Raw genomic sequence first — 26,328 nt, 5'->3', positions numbered from 1 at the left:
TTTATTAGTTACTTACTAAATTTTTTAGCTCATTTATTTGTGTTAATCTAACTTTTACAATTAAGCAAAAATATAACCAGACTTAGGTGTATCGCTCGTAAGAATATCTCTGACGGTCCTTTTTGTATCATAAGAGTTCAGGTGTTAGATCAGGTAGATGTTGTGTGTGAGAAAGCGATGATAGTTGGTAGGAAATGTTATAATTGGTTCAGATACTTTTGGGTAATCTAGTAATTCCAAATCAGAATTGTATTTTTGGATTTATTTATAAAAATGGTTGTACTTAATATTTTCTGGTTGATAGTTGTAATCTTGTCTCATACTTTTTCCTGTTAAGATCCTTGTAGCTTTCTGAGTTTATTATATTTTTTCTGCTATATTATATTAGTATATTAGTTTTGTGGGTTCTCATTTCTAACCCCGAGTTTAGGGCGTCACAAATATTATTGATCGGCTAAAAAATATGATATTGAACCTGTAATTCATCGATCGTTATTATAGCATCGAGTTAAAAGAATATAATATATACTATTCATCCGAACTAAAAATTTACTGAATAGATTCACAGTAAAACATAATTAAAATCAAAATAGAATTCGACCAATTTAAAACAAAAAAATACATACTATTTATATGAGTTAAAACAAAAGTATAATATTGATCCGACTTTAAATATAATTTTAATCAAACTAGATATAAGTAGTTGGATTTGGCCGGGATTTTGTAATAAAACAAAATTAAATTAAAGGTGATTTGTAATCTATTAATTCGGGTTAAAATTTATCTTTTAAATTAAAAAATATTTTTTTCATAAACAAACATATACATATCAATAAAATTACATGTTTCAATTAATAATATTATTTTTTCAAACGTATATACCTATAAATAAAAATATAAAAAGTTGATAAGTATATATCTAAAAATTATTATCAAGTCATATAATTTAAAATTTTTGAATGGATAAATTTCATATTTTGTAAATACTAATTCAATTTATATTTAAAAAACTATATAACTTAATAAATGTATATATGTATCACACTAATTCTAAGCTGGTATTTACAAAATTTATGGTCACAATTATCGGCTATTGTGTCAGTATGAAAATCCATGTGCCTGTAAATTAAAATCCATCATTTATTAATTGTTAGGCCGTTCTTTAAAAAATATTTTAGGAAAAAAAAATTGGCACGTCTCCTTTTTTACCATTTATGTTCAGGTATTATTACGCTTCTATAAAAAGCGAAACAGGAGAGAATATTAATCTAAAAAAACTAAACAAAGAGAGTATCTATGCACTTGCACGGAACTGGCCACATCACATCACTTACCGTAAGTAGTACTCACTCCGTCCCTAAAAACGTTTCATCTTTGTTTGGACACATTTGCCAATGCACACTTTTAATCGTTAATATCTTTAAATTTGTATTAGTATTAAATATAAAAATTTCACTATATTAAAATACTAATAAATACGAATCCAACGAGATCATTAGTTATGTTTGATATTATAGATTAGACGTATCGCTTACCGTGAACAGTACCGAAAGTCAAAAGAAAAAAGGTAAAGAGCAGGACAAATCTGTAGTCTCTACTTTTATCGAGGTCAACAGCTGATTTTCCACAAAACACCAGACAATGATGCTTGTTAAGCCTCTTCACTTCTCTCAATCTTTCCAACAAAATAACAAAATCAAAGCAATCCCATTGCTAAAATCATGCTTACACAAACCTCGATTTGTTTTAAATATTTCAAGTTCTTGTAATTTAATTCCGGAGGGTCGATTATTAGTTGATGAATTTAATCCTAAAATCCCGGTTGAAAAAGCTCTAACACCGCCTAGTTCTTGGTACACTCACCCTTCATTTCTGCAACTTGAACTTGATCGTGTTTTTTACAAGGGCTGGCAGGCTGTTGGTATGAAATGACCTATTTATCTTTTAATTCTTTTTGTGTATTTAATATTTATGTGTTTATTAGTGTGTTTTTATAATAATGTTGAGATATTGATTGATTATTTTAGGGTATAATGAGCAGATTAAAGAATCAGGTGATTTCTTCACTGGCAGGTATTCTTATCATTCTGTGGCTTATTTAAGTGTGTGTATTAGTTATATATATTTTTTCGTGTTATTTTATGCTAGACATGTCAAGTAGAACCACGATAAATGAATGATTTTTATTTCTTCTTCAACATAACTGAGACAATGTATGTTTAAAGAAATGATTGAATACCAAAAGATAGTTGCCACTGCATGTTTTTGCAACTTTATTCTTCGGGTCTATTCAAGAGTAAACTTGGAGATATGTTGTTCTATCGATTTTAGTGACCGGACCACGGGAATTGTCAAAAGGTCGATCATTAATAATTAATGAAATAATGCGCTCTTGAAATCTATCCATGTGTATGCTTTAGAAAGGAGTTGCAGAAATGTACGGGAACATATGTTTTTTGCTGTCCAGATTAGTATACTGTTCTTGTCAATCACTACTATGCGCATGATTGAAAATAATATAATGTTGCTCAACCTGCTCTTCTAAGTACTGAAAGTTTAAAAACCCATTTTCACAGGCTTATTAGTATATAGATTTCGGTGAACTTAATCAAGGTCACGGCTAGATTTAAAATGTCTTCCACAGGGTTGAGACCAACAATTGTACCCGTTGGCAAAAACCTGTCAAGCTTCTTGACATAAAATATTGCTTCTTATCTTGTTCCAACATGAAATATGGCTTCTTGAAGTTGCATGAATGACACTTAACAACCATGAACATTAACCTTGATGCATTCAGTCGGTGACACATTCTCAAAAAGAAAAACCAAAAAACATTTACAACTTTTCCTTTGTGTTTAAGAAACTGGTACTTAGTCTTTTGGTCAACTTAATCACACTAAGTAGTAGTTAAGTCCTAAATATAGGCAGATTTTCAAATTTTAAGCACATTTTCTGTTTTGTGTACCCTCTATATTTCACGTGTTTGAATGATCAATACCGACGACTTGATAACAAATTAATTAAGTTTGTAGAAAGTTACTTTGTGTAAACAAATTGTGCTATATAATGATATACCTTTACCAGCTGGCATGTCACCTTATGGCTTATGCACCAATTTGATGTATTTAGGGAAGTGAATCTTTCTTTATAATACTTTTGTTATTTTATAATAGTTGGATGTGGGTAAATAATAAACCGTGGCAGGTTAGGAAACATAGAGTATTTGGTGTGTCGAGATGATAATGGTGAACTACAGGCATTTCACAATGTATGTCGCCATCATGCCTCCCTTCTTGCGTTTGGAAGTGGTAAGAAGGCTTGCTTCACTTGCCCGTATCATGTAAGTTTATTGATGTTTCGCTTTACTTTCTGACAGAATTTGTTTGCCTGTTATTAATGTCTGCACTAAATTGTACTAATATAGGTTGTGAAATTAACTTTTAGTGGGTTACAGCTATGATCAATATTTGAAGTTATAGTTAGGACTTCTATGGATCTTTCAATTGGTGGAATTGGGAGATTAGGACTTATATGGATTCCCAATTAGAAGAAATTGCATCTTAAAAAAAATATATCATAGTATGTCAACAGTCAAGACTCGTATATCAATTTCTGGGTTTTGTCAGTTTATTCACATTTAGTTGTTGCATTTCCAACCTTCTCGATATAACTAGAGTTGTGCTATTTACTGAAGTTGACAAATTAAGACAACATGTTTTCAGTCAAGGCAATATTTTAATATTTTCCAGCATATTGTTTTCATGTTTTGAAAATATGCATGTGATCTACACTCAGTCTTACTTCTACAAATCATATTGGACCCATTGATTTTGTATGGTTCAAGCAAGCTATATATTTCTGAACTAAGTAGCATGCTGTTCTAGTAGATAGCAGATATGATTTTGGTTGGCTGAGAGTAGATGTTAGTCCTCAAATTTTTCATTAATGTAATTCTCCTGATTTGGAGAAAACATTGCAGCAGTGTTATATTTTGATTTGTCAAGTTCATTTCTGTGATTTTGCAATAAGATTTTTATAAGAGGTTATTGTTAAGTAACCAGTCACTCTAAAACCTTAAGATTTTTATAAGAGGTTATTGTTAAGTAACCAGTCACTCTAAAACCTTAAGGTGTCAGAGTAAGGCCCCTGCAGGATCTTATACTCTTCAAGTTATAACTTGTTAGAACTTTTGAACAGTATTTTTTTTATTTAGGTCATTGTAATGAACCGGCTTCTTGCTTTGATGATTTCTGATAGTAGATAAGAATGATGTATTTTCTGCTGGTGAAATTGGAAAGGATATACTAATAGATAATCTTCTGCAGGGATGGACATATGGATTAGATGGAAAACTTCTCAAGGCAACTAGAATCACGGGTATTCAGAATTTCAATGTTAATGTACGCAGCAAATTTGATTATGGGTGCATTCTAATCCTAGGCTTAAGCCACATTTTCTGACTGAAGTAATTTTGGTAATATTTATGGACATTTGGAAGTAGGAATTTGGATTGGTTCCGCTCGGAGTAGCTAGTTGGGGACCATTTATTCTTCTGAATATGGAATCTGAAAATTTTCCTCATCAACAATCTCCTAGTAATGTGTGTACTGAATGGCTTGGTAGTGCATCAGAGATCCTGAGTGTCAATGGAGTTGATTCATCACTGACTTATCTGTGCAGACGGGAATACATTATTGAATGCAACTGGAAGGTCAAATTCTATTTTTTAGCTTTTTCACATTAACAGGCATGTACGTACTGCATGACTTCAATCTTTAATTTTAGGGGATCTGCTCTTTTCTATAAGAGCGCTTCCGTTCTGTTAGCAGGATGTGTTATATATGGATGACTCAGAAGTCCTTTATTGTCTAGCAGGTATTCTGCGACAACTACTTAGATGGTGGATATCATGTACCATATGCACATAAAGGTCTCGCATCTGGCCTTAATCTTGAGTCATATTCCACCTCGGTATGCATCCTTCTTAGACTTTTAGTTCACTCTGTTATCTTTGGAACTGAGCTTGTATATTGATTCACAGCATAATGAATCACCATACATACTCTTAGTTCACCTTGGGTTATTTTCCGTTCTAGTTTGAATTTATTCTCCAGAGGTTTTGTCTGTCTCACATGCTCTGCTGATTTTCTACCTCTTTGCAATTTGCGGAATTAGGTATTTGAAAAGGTTAGTATCCAAAGATGCGATAGTGGTCAGGTTGAAATTCACGAGGATACTGATCGGCTTGGATCAAAAGCTCTATATGCTTTTATATATCCCAACTTTATGATTAATAGGTGTGTAGACTTGGCGCTGCTATACGTGATCTGGTTGTGTCAGTTTATTTTATATTCATTGTTTTTTGTCTCATGCTTTTATCATAACTTCTGTTTTCATCCGGAGATCTCAGGTATGGACCCTGGATGGATACTAATCTAGTACTACCCCTTGGACCGCGAAAATGCAAAGTGATATTTGATTACTTTCTTGACCCCTTGCTTAAGGTAACCTATGGCTTTACTTCGATTTACTAGTCAATTTTAGAGGGGCATTGTATCAATAATACAAATTATGTGGAACTAAAGTCGCAAAGAGAAATATTTTCTTAAAAAGTACACAAATAATGTTCCATAGCCCTGTCTATCGGCTGTAGCAACTGTTCTATCTGATCCTGCCACAGTCCCTCTAGTTGCTAAACATTGTTGTTCTTCATGCTGCTTATCCTCTCAAAAAATTTAAAAGGAACATTCCGCAATCAAGCATATATTGTAGCTTTTAGTTTTAACTGTGATGACTACAAAGAAATGGTTATTTGTTACAATAAGCCGACGTAAATCTTTTCTTCTTGATCACTGTTTTTTTTTGGAATCAATTATTGGCATCTTCGAGGTTTTACACAAGCTATGTAATTGCCTTTCTAATAATCAACTTTTGTGGAAAATTACCTTTTACAACCTTTGGACCAAACTTATAGGAACGCCCAAGTATAGGTTATTTACATCAATTAATTTTTTCCAAGTATTTTATACATCTTTATAGCTAAAAGAAATATCATGCATATAATTTTGAAATCGAAAGGCACCCATAGGAAGCTGTTGCACGGCAGGCTGCACTAGCCATTCCACCTATTGATTATTTAGAATTCAGTCAAGATGAAGGTTATTACCTTACAGAATAGTACCTTACAAAGCTTTGAAACTGTAGCAGAACCCATCTCCTTGGAAGCTTTTATAAGTTTTTTCTTTTTGGATTTTTACATTGAGTATAAATGCTAGTTTTTTAATGGAAATGCTTCAAGAGAAAATAATGTCAATAGAATAATAGCTTTCTGGTATTTGGGAAATTATTCTACTAACTAGTAACACCTTTTTATGTGATGTAATTACTAAATTTCCCATTATTTGAAAAACTAACAAACAATAGTTTGTGTTATTGCAGGATGACAAAGAATTTATCGAAACTAGTTTGAAAGACAGCGAGAGCGTCCAGGTACCGAGTTTAGTCCTTGTGTATACTAATATCAGGAAATATATTAGTTCTAAGAGGTGGGATCTATTTCCAGGATGAAGATATCTTTTTATGTGAAGCTGTTCAGAAAGGTCTTGAATCACCGGCATATTCTAGTGGCCGTTATGCACCAGCCATTGAGAAGGCCATGCACCACTTTCATTGCCTACTGCACAAGAATCTCGTAAATGAATAACGCAAATGTAGAGACTGGAGAGAGGTGGGATGCTGTAAATAATTTGCCTTGTACTAATACAATGCTTGTTAGAATTTTCATTTGGTGGATGACTGAAAACTGATTTAAACTCAAATCTTACGGGTCATGTTTTGATTATTTTTGGTTTGCTATCTGGCGGTGAGATGCATGTTCTTTCCCCCACTGTTTTGTGACTGGTTTGCTGTGATTCTCAAGTTTTGGTGAAAATGAACAAAATAGCATAAAAATTAAGTAGTTAATATAAGAGCTTAGAATAGCTTAATCAAAGTCATCATGCCGTGCTCAATGCAAATAAGTTTCAAAGTCGCGTTAAAATGGAGGCAACCTTCTTGGTTGCAGGTTCGAATCTCAGTAGAGGGAAATTTATGATTACTAGCCTATAACCCGTGCGATACACAAACCGATTATAATATTTGTAATTTTATTATTTTGTTATTTCGTAAAACTAAATTATAAAAATAATGGTTATATATTATTGAAATTAATAAAATTAAAATATTTACGTATTATTTTTTATGTATTATATATTATTGAAGGATTCAAAATTTCAATAGTTAAACTTTTCTTCTTCTGCAATCTATATGGCGGATGTAGGGTTTATACGAAAGTGGGAGTCTTAAATATAAGTGTATACGGATGATTCGCTATTGTTTTTTAATTTTTCCTTGATTTAATAAATATTTTATTATATTATAATTTGAATTAATAAAATTAATTTAGAAAGTGTTTGATTTCCTACCAAGAAAGAAGTTGAGTGCTCTCAGATATCAAGCTGGATTATAATTCATAGAATTTGTAGTTATATTAGATAGATGATTTATTTATTTTGATTAAATAATATTTGTTTAAACCTTTTTTGAAAGGTGTTAACATATTTTTTAGGAAGGTAGTAACCAACCGACCAAACGAAATCATGTTTCGTTTATAATAGTGTAGTATAGATGCCTCCTGAACAATGAACCCGTAGGGTTTACTCAGTACGCACCTGAAGACTAGCGGCTGCGGGTTATTATGATAAAAAAAATGACTCAATTTAGTCACAAATTTGAAAAATTATGTTAACTTAGTCAGTAAAAAAGTGAAATTTTTTGTCGTGATTTAGTTAGTCACACAAAATTTTGAATTAGTGACCAACTCGTTGAGGGGTCGTTTGATTCAGTAATTCTTGTATCAGGTATGAGTTTCGTTCATTCCAAACTCATATTTGGTGTTTGGCTGCCTGTTTTTAACCATTCCTTATACCCGTCTGGAATCAATTTGATACCCTAAGGGGAGGTGAGTTTGAGAGGGAGGTATGAGGTATCAAAATAAATTTCATTATTTCATTACTTATAAAGTTAAATACAATCTTAAAACATATATCTTAAATATCATATTTAATTTTAAATAAGTTATGCTTATTTTTAATTAATAAAAAATAATAATATTTTATTTTTATTTATTTTAAAAATTATAAATTAACATTAAAATTTAAATTTTTAATTTTTAATTTTTAATCACTTATATTTAATTGTTTTTAATTTGTAAGTTATATAACAACTTAAATTCGACATATTGCAATATATAAAAGTTTAATTTAATCAATAAATAAAAAATATTTAAATGAAACATATTTCATTCCAGTACCGAACCAAACACATGATATTAAGAATGATTTCTCAACCCCCCCTATTCCTTATTCTAAACCCATAACGTCTTCTGAACCAAACGACGCCTTTGAACTTCATGACCGATGTTTTTCATAAAAAACCTTCGGAAAGATGGTTCAGTTTTGGCGTCTATATGCATTTAAAAAACTTGTTTCGGTGGATCAAATACATCGAAATAAAATTTGATTCAGTACATTTTTTTAAAAAAATATTTTGATCCGGATTAAATATATCAAATCATAAATATTATAATTTTATATTATATATATTTTACATATATGTTAAAATTATAATTATCATCTTTAATTTATAATTATATTTATACACTTTTAGAACTTTATATATCACATAACATTACTTTAATCATTTTTAGCTTTAATAATTTTTGGTTTGATTTTTAATACATTTTTTGGGGATAAAATGACATTTTGTTTTTTCGGTCTTTTGGTTTGGTTCGATTTTAGAACAAACCGAACAAATAATCAGCTGTATGTTTGGGTGAAACAATGGTGAATTTTTTTGTTAAACTTGAAAAAAATGCGATGCACAGAGTTAAATTGAGATTGATTACCCCGAATAAGCAGGCTAGAAAGGTGCTATTTGCTTCTATTCCATCTATTAAATTATTTGTGAATTATTAGGACTATTTCAAGTAAAATATTTAAATTTGATCCAATCATAATTGAGTCACATTTACATTATTAATATTTAAATTTAAACTTACATATAGTACATAATTATAGGTTTTTGCAAAAAAATAAAAATTAGTATAAGTCAATCAATCAACCGTATCCAGTAAATACCGTCTAGATTGTATCTGGGGATGGTATACATACACAGTCTTACCCTCATTTCAAAAAAAATGAAGAAGTTATTTTCGCAAAAGACCCCAACTTGTGATATGTGTATTTTAGGTATAAAGTGATATATAAATAATAATACATAAAAATGCGTAAAAGTAAGCGGGATAATATATTGGCCCATAATTTTTTCCGCACGGGACTATACCATAAAAAAAAATAAGTATGCGAGTCTAAAAAGTAATGGGCCGCCTGACCAAAAATAGGTAATGGGCCACTCCCTCAAGATACAAAAGACATATAAAACGGCCCAATCACAATGGGCTTGACCTATCCAACGGCTCATATAACATTAGGGTTTTACATTGTATCTCATTCTCTCCTCACTTTCAAGCTTACTCGCATTCAGGTATTCATCTATACTTACACACATTTTGTACGTATATATCATCACTTTTTTAATTCCTGCTTATATTATCTCTGCAATTCTGGTTATATACACACACATTTTATGTATGTATTGTAGTATCAGTTAATTTGATTTTATATTTTATAGTTGTGCTTGTTTGTACATTTATTTGATTGTTGATTTTTGTATTTAATTAGATGTTTGATTTAATGTTTTAATGAAATATCATGTGGTGTATGGATTTAATTGATTAAGTTAAATAGTTGCTGTAAGTATATAGATCTTGTTATGAATTGAGAGAGAGAGAGAGAGAGATTCTAAATGGAATTTTCGATATGTTTTTGTTGAAGTTGTATCGGTTTCGATAAAATATGTTGTGTTTGGTTTGGTTAATTATTTGAAGGTAAGTAGTGATATTGAGATTCTGATTTTTGTTGAATTAAGATTGTGTGTGTCTGTGTGTTTAGGATGAAATTTGTCAGAGGTGTAAAATGAAGGATTAGTTTGTTGTCTCGAAGGAGAGTAGTTTATGGTTTTGTTGAATGCATTGATTTTGTTGAGTCGAGAATGTAGCTTAGTGTGAATTTTTATGATGTTGAGTTTGTGATTTGATTGAAAGGTTTTTTAGGAGAGTAAATTTATTGTGAATAGATATTAGGTTATGGAAGTGTTTTTTAATTTCTTGTGTTGACTTATGTTTTTGACAAATTGAATAATTTCAACAAGTATTTTGAGTGAGTTTTTGTTATATACTTATATCTGAAGAGGTAGCTACATTGGAACAAGATTGTTGAAATTTTTATTGTTATTGTGTTGTCTATGTTACAGAGAAAATGGTTGAGGTGGAAATGAAGGCTTCTGTGGTTCCAGAATCGTTCTTGAAAAAGCAGAAAAGAGCAGAAGAATGGGCTCTTGCAAAGAAGCAAGAGGTCGAAGCTACCAAGAAAAAGAACAAGGAGAATAGGAAGTTGTTCTTCAATCGTGCTCAGCAGTACGATAAGGAGTACAAGAAGCAGGTATTGTTGATGTAATTGGTAGTTTTTAATGTAGAAGTTACTTATTGTTTAAAGTTTGTGCAATAAATGTAGAAGTTACTTGTATCTATTTTTTTAGGATCAAGAGTTGATAGACTTGAAGCGTGATGCAAGATTGAAGGGTGGTTTCTATGTTAGCCCAGAGCCTAAGCTTTTGTTCATCATCAGGATTCGAGGGTAAGTGTATATATATATTAAAATGTTTGATGTCTAATTTTAAAATGCCGAGGGAGATGATGCATGCTGATGTTTTCAATTTCTAGTATCAATGCCATTGACCCAAAGACCAAGAAGATCTTGCAACTTCTGCGATTGAGACAGGTAAATTTGTTATAACCTTGGTATTACGATCCTAGATTAATAGTTAGTTATATGACGGTTTTTATTGTGTGCAGTGTTTTTTTATGAACAGGTAAGGTTTCAGAGGTATTTTGGATTTTTTTTTTAATTTGATCAACAGTATAAACTATATAGGTTTATTGTCAAACGTTAACTATAGCATTGGCTTCATTTTTTTACTGCTTCTAGTTGTGACTAGGAATTTCAAGGAAATTGTGACAACTACCTATATAGTATATGACTTGAATATAGTTTTTATTTCATCCTTACTAATAAATTAATAACAATCTAGATTATTTTTCGTTTATCTATTTCTTGTTGCATGGGCAGATATGGGCAAGATTTGTTGAATAAATTTTACTGCATTACTTTAGTTCTGCTCATGAAATATATCGGTGGTTATTACTTATAAATTAACATTCATCTATCTTTAATAATGAAACAATGTTGATAATGCCTGCAAAAAATTTCTTGTACTAGCATTACATTAGCACCATGTCTGCAACTGAATTTAGTACACACTGCTTCTTGCCTAATAGTAGTAGATGTGCCTCAAACATGATCTTTTTGTTTCAAGTGTTTGTGGTTTGATTGTGTATATATATAACAAATCAAATGTGACCCTTTTACCTTCTGTTTTCAGATATTTAATGGTGTTTTCTTGAAAGTAAACAAGGCCACTCTCAATATGCTGCACAGGGTGGAGCCATATGTTACTTACGGGTAAGCAACCTAATTATTTAGACAGCCAACTTTTATGAATTGAGACCAATTTTTCCAATTTGCATTTACTTCCTAAAGTTCATTTTGAAATTGAACTGATTTCTTTTCATTCCTGTGTAGATACCCAAATCTGAAAAGTGTTAAAGAGTTGATTTACAAGAGGGGTCATGGAAAACTTAAAGGGCAGAGAATTGCCTTGACTGACAATGCTATCGTGGAGCAGGTATGTTGTAGTCATTATCAGATCCTGGAGGAAACTTGCATTTGCAGCTTCTTATTGTGATCATGTATACTAACGTGTGAGTGTGATTGACACAGGCTCTAGGCAAGTTTGGAATACTCTGCGTTGAAGACTTGATCCATGAAATTATGACTGTTGGACCTCACTTCAAGGAAGCAAACAACTTCCTCTGGCCATTCCAGCTCAAGGCACCACTTGGTGGTCTTAAGAAGAAACGAAATCACTATGTTGAGGGAGGTGATGCTGGTAATCGTGAGGCCTTTGTTAATGAGCTCATCAGAAGGATGAATTAGTTTTCTCTTGGACTGGTCCAAATTAAATTTGTGGTACTTTGATTTACATTTTTACTGTTAGTGCCTTGTGTTAGACTCTGTAATCTGAGTTATCCTTGTTTTAGTAAAATTATGGTGATAAAGTTGAATTTTGTGGCTAATTGGTTCCTTTCAGTGATGAATGCAACTTTATGCATGCTTTTGGTATTTTTAGAGCTTTACTAAATATTTATAACTGATTAATACAATTTTCTCCCAGTTAATTATTTGATCGTGAGTGATTATGAACAAATCGTAACTGTTCCAAAATGTTTGATACAATTTGGTTTATAAATATGAAATATAATATGTTATATGTGCATTTTTATTTTACTAACATCTGTGTAGTTTACTTGTTATGTTTCTGATGTCTTGTGGTTGTATCATGTATTGTATGTATGTATGAATGGCACTGTATCATTATTTTTGGTATGTTCCAGTTTCCACTTTCCACTTTCCATCTTATAATATTGATAGGCATTCTTTAATATGAAATCAACATTTATTATGGATTTAGGAAATTCTAGCTTTAAGCCTTACCCATCTGTTTCATTTTTCATAACCACTTGCCAAGCAACTTCCATTCATTGACAAGGTTTGACAAAATAAACATATTTTGGCTTGGGGTGTTTATGTGAGATCAGTTATAAGATGGTCTACCTCTGAGTGAAAGTTCTCGACATTCTGGTATGGTATAATGGTTTGAACTAATAGATAATGAACTGTTACCATTACTTCCGTTCTCCAGTCGGAATTATTCCCCAATGCTTGATTAGAATCAGGAAATACTGTAGTCTGTCAAAACTTGTCATACTGTAGTCTGTATCCCTGAACTACGTGTGCCGTGTGTGTGCATTAGTTGAGTTGCGCCTTGAACAATTATTCCAGGGGAAATTACAATTCATTAAGAAATTATGAAACTCGGGTTCAAGACCATCCGAGAGGCACGCCAACTTAGCTACCAAGTTCCGGCACTATACAAGAAATGTTAGGGGTTGTTTGGATAGGCTCTATCATGTCTCCAAGCAGCACCATACTCAACAAGATGGTTGGTACTAATCCTTGAATCCACTCGGGCCAAGTTGTGTTGGGTGGTAGAGTGACTACAACATATCTTCCATTAGTAAATGCAAGCAGTAAGCAAGTACAAATAAAAGAATCCTAGTAATACTTGCACTATGACATTCTTTTTCTAAAACACCACAAATACTAGTACTATTACTCGTAGAGAATTATTGCATTTCCCTATCATAGAAAGGCACACCTACCCCCACCCCCCACATCCGCCGCTAGATGTAATCATTCTTTCTTTTATTTGTTGAGTTCTTTTCAGTCAAATTAATAAAAATGCAAATAGTAAAAAGACAAGTATTTTGAACCATAAAGTGAGATGAGAATGCAATGAAAAGGAGAGGGGGTCTATGTTATTGTTAGTGTGTTTTGTGTGTTGTGCAAAGGCGCAATGAAACAATTATGATGAACTCTCTTTTTCTTGGTTATCATCACTTGTACCCTACCAGAAAACCAAACATCTGAATGGATTGGTTAGTGATTGCAGTCAAAAGGAAATTTGATAATCATGGTTGCCTTTGTTATGGCATTGTAATGATCATTTATGTTTGAGATCACTTTGTTAACCTAATTTTAGAAAGCCCTACTTATGGTGGATGACTCCACGTACCCCCCCTTGTTTATGTAATCTTTCAACTGGAATTTTGTTTTGTGTTTAGATTTGAGGGAGAGAGAGAGGGGGGGAGAGAGAGAGAGAGAGAGAGAGAGAGAGAGAGAGAGAGAGAGAGAGGTTCACATTTGGGACATCTAGAATTCAAAAGTGTAGCAAAGAAAAAAGTGGTCAAGTTTTCTTTATTGTCCTAGCCCTTAATCCAAGAAATACGTCCAAAATCAAATCAAGATTCGCCGATAGCAGACCATATTTGGCATGCTGATCAAGACCTTTCCTCAACTCAACTTCGTATTTACTTATTTATTTTTGTTTCTCACAGCTTTTTACAAAAAACCCTTCCTTTTTTTCCTTTCCAAACCAAGATTCAGTACACACTCCTCACTACACCCTGCCTTGGGCACAACTTCTTTATTTTTTATCTTTTCCGCTAAGAATAATGCGTACATCTCACCCTCTTCACTATATCGAACTTACGAGGACGACTTCGATATTCGGAATATGTAATGTTTGATCTAGTTTGCCAATTGCCACTATGACAAAAAGATAGTATGGAGACAGAAAAATGCAAGACACATAATGAAAGAGCATTGATTAGTTAGATACATAAGGACATTGCAAGAAAGGTTTATACAAAAGAGAAATAAACACTACTAGTAATTAAAAAACATTACAGAAATTAACTTAGAAATGGATTTTCTTGGGCAGAATTGAACCCTTAAACCCATCATCTTGTATACCACCCCCCTTCTGTATACCCCCACACTCTTTTTTGTCACCCAAACAAAGCCTAATTATACTCCCACCTTCTTTCCCGCCACTTTTAACTGTATTCAAACTTGATTCAAAAATGTCTTTTAGCCATTTTTCAAACAAGTTCTCCAGAAACTGATCACACCCCCCTACTAATTCATCCAAAACTGCTTCCTCGACTTGTAATTCATCGTGATCGGCATCCTGTTTTGCTGCCTCAAATGCCCTCTTGATCTTGTACAAGAATGTGTCCTTCATTTTTCGTGATTCTTGATCGAAAACAAACTGGTTTTTTATGGATTCAAGAAACTTGAGTGAATTCTCAAGGTCACTTGAAAGTACATCATTTTTGTTGCCTTCATCGTCGTCGTTATCATCAGCCATGAGATTAAGATCAAGGGTGTTAGAGCTTGATTCTCTACTCAGATCTTTTTTGTTCTTCAAATTTTCACTTATGATCAAACTCTCTATTTCTTTTTCATTGAACCTTGCAGACTTGCTCCTGCCTGAAAATTCATAGTCCAGTTTGCGTTTTTGGTCAAATCTAGGACTTGTTTCGTTAAGCTCCAGCTTCATTTGTATGACTGTCGTCTTCCTTCTCTTTTCCTCGCTGTGATGTGTCGTATGAGACGCCTTTGTTAAAATGAATACACAGTCTTCCTTTTTAGAAGTATCACCAAAATTCCCGGTCTCAAATCCGTCACTCAGAAACTTAATGAACTGAGGTTCAGCTAAATCGACATCTTCCACTAGAAGGACAAGCTTTTCACGACTTCTCAATGCCCTTTCGAGTATCTCAGAACACGAGTTTATCTTATATCCTTTATCACTCATGTTCATGCACAAGTAGTAGTCAGCTGATCCGAATACTAATTCTGCAATTCCAAGAGCTAATCTTCTCTTCCCAATTGAATCATTTCCTTGAATTAACATCCAAGTACTTTTGTTTTTGGCATTTTCAGTCAAGACTTGAACAATAGAAGGAATTTTTTCTAATTGCCAAGGCACATTATCTTGTAGCACTTTACATAAATCCCCATCATGGATCATTCTTTCACCTTTCCCAGAATCCAAGGGTTGAATGTTACCAAGGGCAAGTGTGATTATCTCTTCTCTTCCTTCCCCATCCTTAAGAGAATTCAAGTTTGGTTCCTCCGCTTGTTTGTTATAGCGGTCAGCATAATTGAACTCAATGTGACATGATTGTTGTCGTCTGAAACGTGGGATAGTACTGCCACTTACACGATTATGCTTTAACCCTGAATCCGCAAAGGAGATTGAATTAGTGTCAGGAGCTGTGCTATTCTTATTAGGCCACCATGGATGTGTTGATGAAGTATACGACTGATTGGTTCCAATCAAATGTCGATTGCTTAGCAAAGAAGAATCCATGTGGTTCTGAACCCTGCCTTGGTGGAGGCTATGACATAGTCTACTCCATTTCCTCCTCAACTCAGCCAGATTATCCTGAAGTAGAAGATTGATTAGATTCAGTTCTAAATCATCTACAAGCTACTGTGTAATGAAGTCGGAAGGAAATGTAATAAATATATTTCGGACAATTCTTACCCTTTGAAGGGAATCAGAACTCTGTGATATGAGCCAAGAAGGCTTGTTTTGCTGGCCTGATAATTTGAATAAAGCAGCTTCTTTTTCATAGTTGATAGTGCATTCTGCGCAGCAAGTGAACATATCTGATTCCTCTTTGCTTGTGAATAGCTTCCTCTCTAGCATTTGAGATGGCGCCATCCTTGATTCGTGAACACTAGTAATATAAACCAGTCAGTTAAAGTTATGTATTCCAATGGTTGCATTATTAAGAATTTACAGTGCAGAAAATGAACTAACTAGAATTCTAAATGTTTCCTTAAAACCAAAAAAGAACTATTTGCATGTAAAAAGGCTCAATCTTGTTCCAAGTTTCCCCTCAAAGCACCAAAGTGAACAAGTTTAAACAAAGATTATAGTTCTAAATGATCATTAGTGAAATATACTTCTAACAATAAGACCAAAAAATAAAACAAAACTAGACAAATTTATCAGTATAGTATGATTTGTAATCTTGTGAGGACACACAGTATCAAAATCTCAGGTATGTTTTGTTTATTTCCTCCATTTCCAGTTTCTTGTTTAGCAAATACAAGTCACAAGTGATATTATAGACAAAAGCAGGCAATAAAGAAAGGACAGTGATGATGCACATTATTGTCTCCCCTCCAACCTCACTTTTTTCCAGTAATGACATGGTCCTGACCTTTGTTCAGACCAAACAAAGCTTATGTATCAAATAGACACTACAGGTGGCTTCAAAGACTAACCATATATGGTATTCCTAATTCATATACTTATCATTAGACAGTACATGTATGATCATACAAGGTAGTAATAACAAATAAATCTGAAACACATTATAAGAACTTTTCACTAAAAATATGATATTAATTAGTTAACTAGCTAGGCTTTACTCACCTAGTGGCATTGAGACTCAAGCCAAGTCCACCAGATGGAACAGAAACAGCTTGAAGAGACCATTGCATCTCAAGAGAAGGTTGTTTCATTTGGCACTTCATGTAGGTTTGGTAATCTGCAGTAGCCATCAACCAGACCTTTGTGTTTGAGCTACTATACTCAAAGAGCAACCTTCCTATCTCTGAGACCAAATGATCAACTGGGCTATATTTACCTTCTCTTGAATCATCAAAATGATTTTCAACTGTCCATTTCAAGTCACCTGTGAATATAATCACTCCCCTTCCTCCTAAAGAAAGTGAATCCACCTTTCTTTTCAGGTCTGACAAGTTCATCTCCACTTCATCTCTTCTCATAAACCTCAATGGAATTGATGAGAACTGAAACTTAATAAAATGGGCTGATCTTAATTCTTCAGGAACATCACTATGAACCCAACCTCTTTCGATCCTCGACATGATTTCAGTGACAAGACCTTCAGTTATAGACACTGAATCTCCAACAATGATAGTGTTCCTCTTTTTCTTCCTCAACAAGACCTCAAAAACCAACTTGACATCCTCTTCCTTGACATAATCAGGTTCTTGAACTTTCTTCAGAGGTGAAAAGAAAAGTGGGTTTTGCTCAGAAGAGTAATTCAAGAACTGGGTATGCAAGAAATTAGTAGGATAATTAGTAGCATCAGCAGTAGAGTTGGGAGAACAAGGAGATGAATAAACCCCACCTGAAGTACTACTATTATAACAGTACTGAAAAACAGGTGAAGCTGAATTAGCAGACTCTTCCAAGTTGTTCTTGATCAAAGTACTTGAAAAACCAGCTTCTCTCATAACTCTACTAACACTAGGATCATCCAGGATAGACAAAATGAGCTGCTCCAGCTCAACTTTAATAGCCAAAAGAGGCTGTTGCTGCTGTTGTTGCTGCTGCTCAATGCACCCCCTCCTCTGATGAGCTTGAGCACGCTTAAGCGCCGCAATGAGAGCATTAGACAGCGAAGGCTGGCCATGCAGAAGAGGCCCTGGTGTCGTCGGAAGACGATTAAGAGCCACATTGAAGCAAAGCTCAAGTGCTCTAGAATGCAAAGGATGCACAGACTGAGGAGACTGAGATTTAAGACAAGCCCTTTTTAAAAGACTGCCTCTAGAGCTCAAAAGAACGGTGGCTACATGCAATGGAGTAACTTGAGCATGGCCTCGCCGCCTCGCCAAGCCAAGAGAATGCTTCAATACAGAAGCAGCCTCTGTAGTGAGGGTCTGTTGAACTGTTATAGCTCCTGCACGCATTACTTATACAAAATCACACCCCCCACCCACAATTTACCTTAAAACTTGTCACTAGCCTATGTGATCCTGATCAAGATTTCTCTCAACTTCAACCCTCCAACACAATGCAAGTATTTTTAAAGATGCAACTAGTTTAAGGAGAATATATGGAAAGCTTGAGGAATGTAATAAGCAGAACTAGACTAGAACACTAAGCACCTTCTTTATACTTGTTATTCATGTTTCTTTAACTTTTTTTTGTACTCCTTTTTTAATTTATTGGGTAATTACTTTTTCCTTTTTCTTTTTGTCTCTCTTTTCTGCAAACTATATATTACTATTAATTACTATAAAACTTAAGATTCCTCCTTTCTCTATTGAGTTTATTGTTAGATTGACTGCTCCTGTAAAGTGTACTCTATGGATTATTGTTAAAGTTGGGTTAGTGTAAAAGCTTAAATTAGTTATCATTCTAGTTTTCTTGGGCCTATGTCAGTATCATGATTCATGCATAACTAGTTAGTTTGGGTTTCAATCATGTTCTTAAACGCGTTAATTTTGTATTATCTAAAATTTTACATATTCGTCGGAGTGAAAACATGCAATTTTTAGCATGAGAACACGTGAGATTTATCGTTCAAATGTCCTTCTCGAATAATTATTTTTAACGTTCTCCGATCTTTCTAGAGTACGGTCCTATTTGTTTATGTATATTTATGTGTTAATCATGTCAATAATTGAGTTGGGGTCAGGTCTTGGTTTACATTGTCATCCCTGATCAGTAATAAGACTCACAGGAGGGTAAAAAAATGGTAGTTGAGATGAATATAGCTACAAGTTCACCAGCAAGATAATGAAAAGCTGCAAACAGAAGATCTCAAACCAAACCAAATATGTAGGGGGTACTAATGTATAGTACACATTGTCATTCTTTTCTTTCATGCAAATGACACCACTTTATGTAAATCAGGGTCCACTACAAAGCACCACATTCAAAAAAAATTAAGTATGAAAAATATAGTAATTGAACACTGCTTTAATAAAAAGAAATTCACAGACCAGCCTTTGAATGGACAGACAGGCCAGCAGATATTCAAAATATACTGGTATAAAGTGGTAAAGAGGGGAAAAAAAGGAAGGGAAAGAGAGTAGATAATTGTGATGAAAGATAAAAAAGCAAAGTGCTATTTTATTTCCTTTCTCATGTTCTCATCATATTTTTAAGAAGCCTAGACTATGCATGCAAATGACAGATTAGTACATTAATAAGAAGAGTTGTATTTGTAGAATCATAGATTTTGCAATTTGTTATTTCAAGTGAGGAAAGAAAAGTTTTGGTTGTAGAGAGACAGAGTTTTATTCCCCAGGTACCCAAAAAGCAATCATCTGTCTCCTCTCTTATCTAGTAGGCTACCATTATTGTGATTTATTTCATCTTTTTTCTGCAGTCTGCAATTACCATTTGTCTTTGTCCTGCCCATTCACTATTTTATGCCCACACATACAAGTATTTACCTATAATTTCTTGCATCCCCATGTTACAATAAGATGTAGATTATAGCCTAATTTTGTTTGGTTTATGCTTTGAATTTCAAGCATTTTTTTTTTGAAATACTTTAAATTTTTTTATATACAATCGACTATACAACATCGTATTTCGACTAGATCAAACATATCTATTATATCGATCAACCAAATCTATGATATCATATATTAAACCTCAATCACATAATACACCCGATTCTCGATTCTAATCTCGTACCGCTCCTTTAACCGAACAACCCCATTTAGAGAAATTCAACAGTATCTTAAGTCAATCCTTATATATAATATAAAAAACTGGCTCTTAACACTTTAAGATAGGAATAAGTAGTTTGTTCTCCCACAACATTACTTATATCTACTGCTTATTTAATATATAATAATTAAAAATACATTGTTTCAATTAAAGTAGAAAATAAAATGATGATGTGTTCCATATTTTATTATAAAATATAAGTTAAGAGTTTCTTAAAATGAGAAATTATAAAGACATTGTTGGAGTGAGCTTTTTTAATCTCACTCCAACTTAAGACCTTGAATTGCTAGATTATTGGACTTGCTCTTCAGATCTTCAGGAAAGTTATATATTACTCCCTCCGTCCCTAAAAACGTTTCCTATTTGTGTTGAACACGTTTGACAATGCATACTTTTGATTGTTAATATCTTTAATTTCGTATTAGTATTAAATATAAAAATTTCGTTGTATTAGAATACTCATAAATACGAATTTAACAAGATCACTCATGACTATATTTGATTTTATAGATTAGACGTAAATTAATAATTAATCAATTACCATGAATAGTATCAGAAATTAAAATGAAAAATGTATATCGGGAGGGAGGGAGTATATGATAGGGTGTAATTAAATAATTTTGGCCTTTATAGAAATTTGAACTTATATATTGGTCATGGTCTCATGGATTCACTAAACAAGCTTTAGCAAGCACTCCCAAGTACTAATCTGATCAAGTAGTTGTACATCTTTAATAAATCATTGTATGCTCTACTGCACCTTATCATTAAAAGCCTCGTAGAGTCTAAGATCAAACTGATTAGTGTCCTTTCAAATACAAGAAAAGCTGAAAAGAGACGAACAAAATGCAATGAGGTGGGACATTTCTTTTAGTTTTATCAAGTGCTGCCTTTACGATATAACAAACTTGGAAATTTCATGATGCCTATACCTTACACATTGCTCATGTCACCCTGTTTATATAATCACAAGAGTACTATTGAAATGTTTATATCAACATTTTGAATTTGAATAGGTGACAACATTGTTCAAATGCCTTCCTATTTCAGTTCTCGATTCTTTCGAAATCCTGAATCTTAACCGTTGCTCACCCTTAATGTAAAATTTGTAATACTATATTACATGTGCTTATATTCATAATTATTAGAAAACATGAAAGCAAAAAATGTAAATAAGTCGGCAATGATTGACTCAGTTGGTCGATCCTTGGTTGGTTAAAAAGGGGATAATTATCCTCTAGGTCGCATGTTCGAATTTCACGGGAGGAGAATTTTTATGATTATGTCTCCTGAGCCAGAGTATGTCGCTTAAATGCGATTTACCTTTATTTACTTGATTTGTTGGTTATTGCGTGAGCCCGTAAGATTTATCTGGTACGCGTCCGAATGGGAGCGACCGCGGATAATCTAACATAAATAAAAAATGTGTAGATAAAATTGCTTTAAAAGAAAAGGTTTGGTCAAGAAGTGGTGCTCAAATCATTGGAACATGATAAGTAAATTTAAAGGGTATAAAAAATGAAATGATCATGATCTATAACATAACATGGTTTAGGTTCCTCTACTTACAAGAAAAGGATCAATTGATTGATTCCTTTGTGCCAAATTTTTCTTCATATTTGGGAGTTAAATGATTTGGTTCTAGGGGTTGGTTAAATTTTTTTGAGAAAGTAACAAAGGATTATGATTTATGAGTGACTGGCTATAAGAGTTGGAGACATTTTGGAGGGCCACAACTCTAAAAGTGGAAACAGGTAAATATCCAGTTTTACTAGAATTTATAATCTTGACCAAGTCCATACCAAGGACGTGTTTGTGACGTCATGACTTATTTTCAGATAAATTATTTGGTCGGAAGAGACAGAAATTAAATGTTTCGAATTAAATTTCTGGATAAAGTAAAACAAAGTGAATACGGTAAAATCCTCAGAAGTGATATCTTGGACCGCTATTAATTATCATTTTATAAAGATTATCACATAAAAAGTTTGTTAGGTAATCCAAAACTTATACTAAAATAATTACAAAATAACCTGTCATAACACGTGTCGGAATTTAATTTGTAAATTCATTTGAATGCGTGGGGTTCCGTATTATTAAGAGGAAAATTACCATTTGTAAAGTATTTTGAAAAAAAAATTGTAACAATATTTGGGGACTTTAGCAATTTTCAAAAGGTTTATAATTTTTTAACTCTAAAATAATTATATATTATTTTATACACAACACTACATGCAATGTACATAGTTTCTTTTTATTACAGAATATATGGAGTACTAATTTAATGTATGGATACACTTCTATGTCAAAAAATTACTTATAAATTTAGCAAAATTATTTATTTCGATGAAATTTTTTCAAAATGCGAAAATTATAACGATCAATTAAAAACAATTAATATCATTTACATACAAATAAAGTGTATAAAATGTGTTTTTTAATCAAAAATACCATTTTATACAAAAATGGGAACCAATATTTAACACTACAATTTCTGGAAAAAATACTCTAGAAAATAATATCAATTTAGAGGTGTTGTTATAACAATAAATATTTCAAGGCCTGGATTGTATTTTAAAATTCTGCAACCACCAGAACTTGAAGACGGATGAATGTAGGAATAGAAATAAGGGAGAAAAGGTTAAAATAGGTGAAGGCCAATATGTTGTAAAAAAGCTCTTGACGCTGAAATCAAAGAGAAAAGAGAGAGAGAGTGAGAGGGAGGGAGGGGGCTAAACGCTAGGGCTAGCAATGGAAGTGAAAGGGGAGGGAGAGAAACACAGAGAAAGAAAAAGGAAGATGAGTAGTGTAGTGGTAAAATGAATGAAAGAAAAGTAGTAAAGAAAAGATAAAGGATAAAGAAAACAAAAGAAAAGATGTTCTTTTTTTACTCTTAATTTGTTCCTTTCTTCCTCCATTGTCATCCTCCTTATTTTCATCTTGAATTTTTGCATGCAAAACGATGCGGCCACCCTAACACCCATCATTGCTGCCACCTTCTTCCCCCTCTCTTTCTGCTCTGATCCCAATGCATACATTGTCTTTATGCATTTATCTCCACTTTACTCTTTTTTTTATTGCTTAATACACAAGGCAAGTGTTTTCATATCTAGCTTGTTATTTTGGCGTTTAAGGTTGTATTGATTCTTTGTTTTTATGATTATATTAAGTTATATTACATTTTGAGAGGTTATAAATGATTAAGGGAGTGGTAGTGTATAAACACTCTCATGCATGCATGTTTAATTGATTCAGGGTAGAGGTGGCCACTTGTGCGGGTTCGAACCGCCCGTCCGGGACCGGCTCGGTCTAAAACCCGAATTTATTCGGCCCGGTTCGGTCCGGTTCAAAACCGCCCAAGTCGGTCGAAGTAACGAGCCGATTACGAATCGATTAACAAAAAACCAGGACCGAGCCCGCACGGACCGCATAGGAACCGCAACCCGCGAATAACCGCAACCCGCGAATAACCGCACTTTCGTGTTACAAGTAGATATTTATTCTTGTGTGTTCTAGTAAATAAAAATGAATAGTAATAAATTAATAAAAGCAGCTCTAATACCAAGAAAGATAATAAAAGCAAAACACCTGTGAAGTTGTGAATAACCGCACTTTCGTCTTACAAGTAGATATTTATTCTTGTGTGTTCTAGTAAATAAAAATGAATAGTAATAAATTAATAAAAGCAGCTCTAATACCAAGAAAGATAATAAAAGCAAAACACCTGTGAAGTTGTGAAGTTGTGATACCAAGAAAGAAAGTAGTTCAATAGTAGTTCAGCCTGCAAAATGAGGGGAAACGGCGAGTAAACGCACAGAAGCCCACGAGTAACCCGCACAGAAACCCGCGAATAACACGCATAACCGAGTACGAGTTTAATTTCCTCGGTTCAAGCCCGGCCCGAGCCCGATTCGTTCATTAACAGGCCGGTTCAGGGTTGATGTTTCGAGTGTTCAACACGTGTGCGGCCCGGCCCGGCACGCACGGACCGCACAAGTGGCCAGGTCTAATTCAGGGCTTCCTCCTCAATTTTGTAACGGGAAGGAAGTAAGTGAGTAGGAGCTAAAGTATTTTCATCCCATTTTTAGAGTGAAAATTTTGGATTAAAAGATTATCAAATTTGCATTCATTAACATTTGTTTTAGCTCATTTTAAAAATTAGGAAGCACGATTACCAAGAAAAATGAAACTACTTAATTTTATTTTTCTTCCTTTTTAAAACTCGGGAGTAAGGGGTTATACAACAATATGACACAAGATTTAGGTATTTAAAGTCTTCAAGATTTTGAATGAGCTGTTTTTTTACACGGCGCCGGTAATTTTAAGTCATTCCAGTATTCTCACGATTTATTTCATAAACTTCGGGACATGAGCTTATTTTCTCAAAAATGAATATTCGTGATCCTAAACCATTCTCTTCGACTCACTCAATGGGTGCTGATTAGACCTGACAACGTTTCATGTCGTATACAAACGTTCCGTATACTTTCGTGTTTTCGTGTACTAAATTTTAAACTCGAACCCGACCCGGATTTGCATACGTGTACCAATTTGGTGATAGTAACCCGAAACTAATATATTCGTGTTTAACCTCTTTAGTACACTAAAGTACACGGATTATATACGAAAAATATTAATTGTTAAAAAATGCAATAGATAATTAAATGGTGAAGTGCTTACTCATGTAGTCAAGGAAGATTATAATATACTTTAGTATTTACAATTATATATACATTATTTAGAATAGATAAAATTCACATTAATTTAGTATATATATGTATATTATATATTTTTAAAATTTTAATTATTTATTTATTCTGTGTACTTTCGTTTCGTGTCGTGTACTTATATTGGAAACCCAAACCTGACATTAATTATATTCGTGTTTTTTCGTGTTCGTGTACTTTCGTGTTCGTGTACCAAATTTTTGAACTCAAACACTAATTATTCGTATCGTTTCGTACCGTGTTCACGTGTCGTATACCAGTATTATCGGGTCTAGTGCTGATGAGTTGATTGTTTAAATTATTCGAATCGTTTTGTACCGTGTTCACGTGTCGTATACTAGTATTGTCAGGTTCTGATGAGTTAATTGTTTATTAATCTACTCCACGTAAGTAGTGTACGATCATATAATTTGTACGACAATTGATACGCTGCGATTAAGTGTCGTTCAGTGTTGATGATTGAGAGATCGGATTAAATTTAATTTCTTACAAATTGATTTGAAGTTTGGAAAATGGAGAGGTGAATTAATCAACTAACTATCCATTAAATTGTAGCATCTGTTATCCACCTTGTATTATAAATCAACAAATATGGATAAACTGATCGATTTATGACATAATCTAGCTTGTTTGGTTTGCATAGAAAGTATTTATTAAAAGAGAATAAGTTCATGAGGTTATCTCACGGAATTTTGATGAGATAATATTAAAAAAATCAATACAAATAGTGATAAGGAAAGAGAATAATTAGAAAATATATTCCAAGAAAATTGAATAATGTTTTGATTTAATATGCACACATATCTCACGAAAAGTTTCTAAGACATGAGTATTTCTAGAAACTGAGTTGACATATCAAAAATAAAAAATATAGTTAAATCATACCCAACCTTTTTCTATAATTATAGTCAACCTCCTGTGGATGACTATATTTGTCGATCAGTAAGAAAAATACACATTAGTTATTATCATATTAAAATGATATATTCTATTTATAATAATTTAAAATATTAATAATAAACTATTTTTAAATTATGGCTTTTTTCATAAATATTCAAGTTTTACAAACTTTTTGTAAAAATACTGTCATTTTTTAAAATAAATTACAAAAATACTACCTTTCAAAAAATATTTGCAAAAATACGGAGGTTGAATTTGCAATTATATCTGCAACTGCTAGTAACAATATATGCAACCACAAATGCAAATTTGAAAAAATCTGTTGAAAATTACATTTAGATGCAAAATAAGTTGTCCAGATGGTTGCAAATAGCTAAAAAGGAATGCCCTTGCGGGAACAATACAATACCAACTAAAAATAACCCCAAAATCAACTAAAAACAATCAAAACCACTCACCAGTAACTCCACAAATCCACCTCCAACCACCACCACTCCCCTATCAT

The 26,328-nt window shown here is 33.0% G+C and overlaps 3 protein-coding genes across 4 annotated transcripts; 2 read left to right on the top strand and 1 right to left on the bottom strand.

Moving 5' to 3' along the window:
- The first annotated feature begins 1,601 nt into the window (after positions 1-1,601).
- LOC141693543 (choline monooxygenase, chloroplastic) lies at positions 1,602-6,885 on the top strand. Of its 2 annotated transcripts, none has more exons than XM_074498682.1 (10): positions 1,602-1,921; positions 2,028-2,073; positions 3,205-3,340; positions 4,326-4,400; positions 4,502-4,711; positions 4,876-4,971; positions 5,176-5,297; positions 5,411-5,504; positions 6,424-6,489; positions 6,563-6,885. In XM_074498682.1, the coding sequence occupies exons 1-10, from the start codon at positions 1,642-1,644 to the stop codon at positions 6,701-6,703; spliced, it is 1,266 nt and encodes a 421-aa protein (XP_074354783.1). In that variant the 5' UTR covers positions 1,602-1,641; the 3' UTR covers positions 6,704-6,885. The 2 variants fall into 2 exon arrangements, with proteins under 2 accessions (XP_074354783.1, XP_074354784.1); XM_074498683.1 differs by having other exon boundaries at positions 1,603-1,921; positions 6,439-6,489.
- A 2,625-nt stretch (positions 6,886-9,510) lies between these two features.
- LOC141693013 (large ribosomal subunit protein uL30y-like) lies at positions 9,511-12,398 on the top strand. Its single transcript, XM_074497993.1, has 7 exons — positions 9,511-9,582; positions 10,411-10,598; positions 10,696-10,793; positions 10,880-10,937; positions 11,599-11,678; positions 11,799-11,901; positions 11,997-12,398. Exons 2-7 carry the CDS (start codon positions 10,416-10,418, stop codon positions 12,210-12,212), a joined length of 738 nt encoding a protein of 245 aa, XP_074354094.1. The 5' UTR covers positions 9,511-9,582; positions 10,411-10,415; the 3' UTR covers positions 12,213-12,398.
- A 2,088-nt stretch (positions 12,399-14,486) lies between these two features.
- LOC141693069 (protein SMAX1-LIKE 4) lies at positions 14,487-18,603 on the bottom strand. The gene is made up of 3 exons (XM_074498071.1): positions 17,134-18,603; positions 16,234-16,429; positions 14,487-16,131 (listed from the first exon to the last, which is right to left on the bottom strand). Exons 1-3 carry the CDS (start codon positions 18,417-18,419, stop codon positions 14,596-14,598), a joined length of 3,018 nt encoding a protein of 1,005 aa, XP_074354172.1. The 5' UTR covers positions 18,420-18,603; the 3' UTR covers positions 14,487-14,595.
- Positions 18,604-26,328: the final 7,725 nt, after the last annotated feature.

This window comes from Apium graveolens, chromosome 10, assembly GCF_009905375.1.
Source record: "Apium graveolens cultivar Ventura chromosome 10, ASM990537v1, whole genome shotgun sequence".
Classification (NCBI taxonomy): Eukaryota; Viridiplantae; Streptophyta; class Magnoliopsida; order Apiales; family Apiaceae; genus Apium; species Apium graveolens.
The sequence above is the reverse complement of the archived record's forward strand: the minus strand, read 5'-3'. Positions and strand labels throughout refer to the sequence as shown.

Coding starts and splice junctions, on each gene's coding strand:
- LOC141693069 (XM_074498071.1), bottom strand. CDS start 18,419: ATGCGTGCAGGAGCTATAACAGTTCAACAGACCCTCACTACAGAGGCT. Junction 16,430..17,133: donor TTGAGTCTCAATGCCACTAG/GTGAGTAAAGCC, acceptor TTATATTACTAG/TGTTCACGAATCAAGGATGG. Junction 16,132..16,233: donor GTTCTGATTCCCTTCAAAGG/GTAAGAATTGTC, acceptor CTTCTACTTCAG/GATAATCTGGCTGAGTTGAG.
- LOC141693543 (XM_074498682.1), top strand. CDS start 1,642: ATGATGCTTGTTAAGCCTCTTCACTTCTCTCAATCTTTCCAACAAAAT. Junction 1,922..2,027: donor CAAGGGCTGGCAGGCTGTTG/GTATGAAATGAC, acceptor TGATTATTTTAG/GGTATAATGAGCAGATTAAA. Junction 3,341..4,325: donor GCTTCACTTGCCCGTATCAT/GTAAGTTTATTG, acceptor AATCTTCTGCAG/GGATGGACATATGGATTAGA.
- LOC141693013 (XM_074497993.1), top strand. CDS start 10,416: ATGGTTGAGGTGGAAATGAAGGCTTCTGTGGTTCCAGAATCGTTCTTG. Junction 10,599..10,695: donor ATAAGGAGTACAAGAAGCAG/GTATTGTTGATG, acceptor CTATTTTTTTAG/GATCAAGAGTTGATAGACTT. Junction 11,679..11,798: donor GAGCCATATGTTACTTACGG/GTAAGCAACCTA, acceptor ATTCCTGTGTAG/ATACCCAAATCTGAAAAGTG.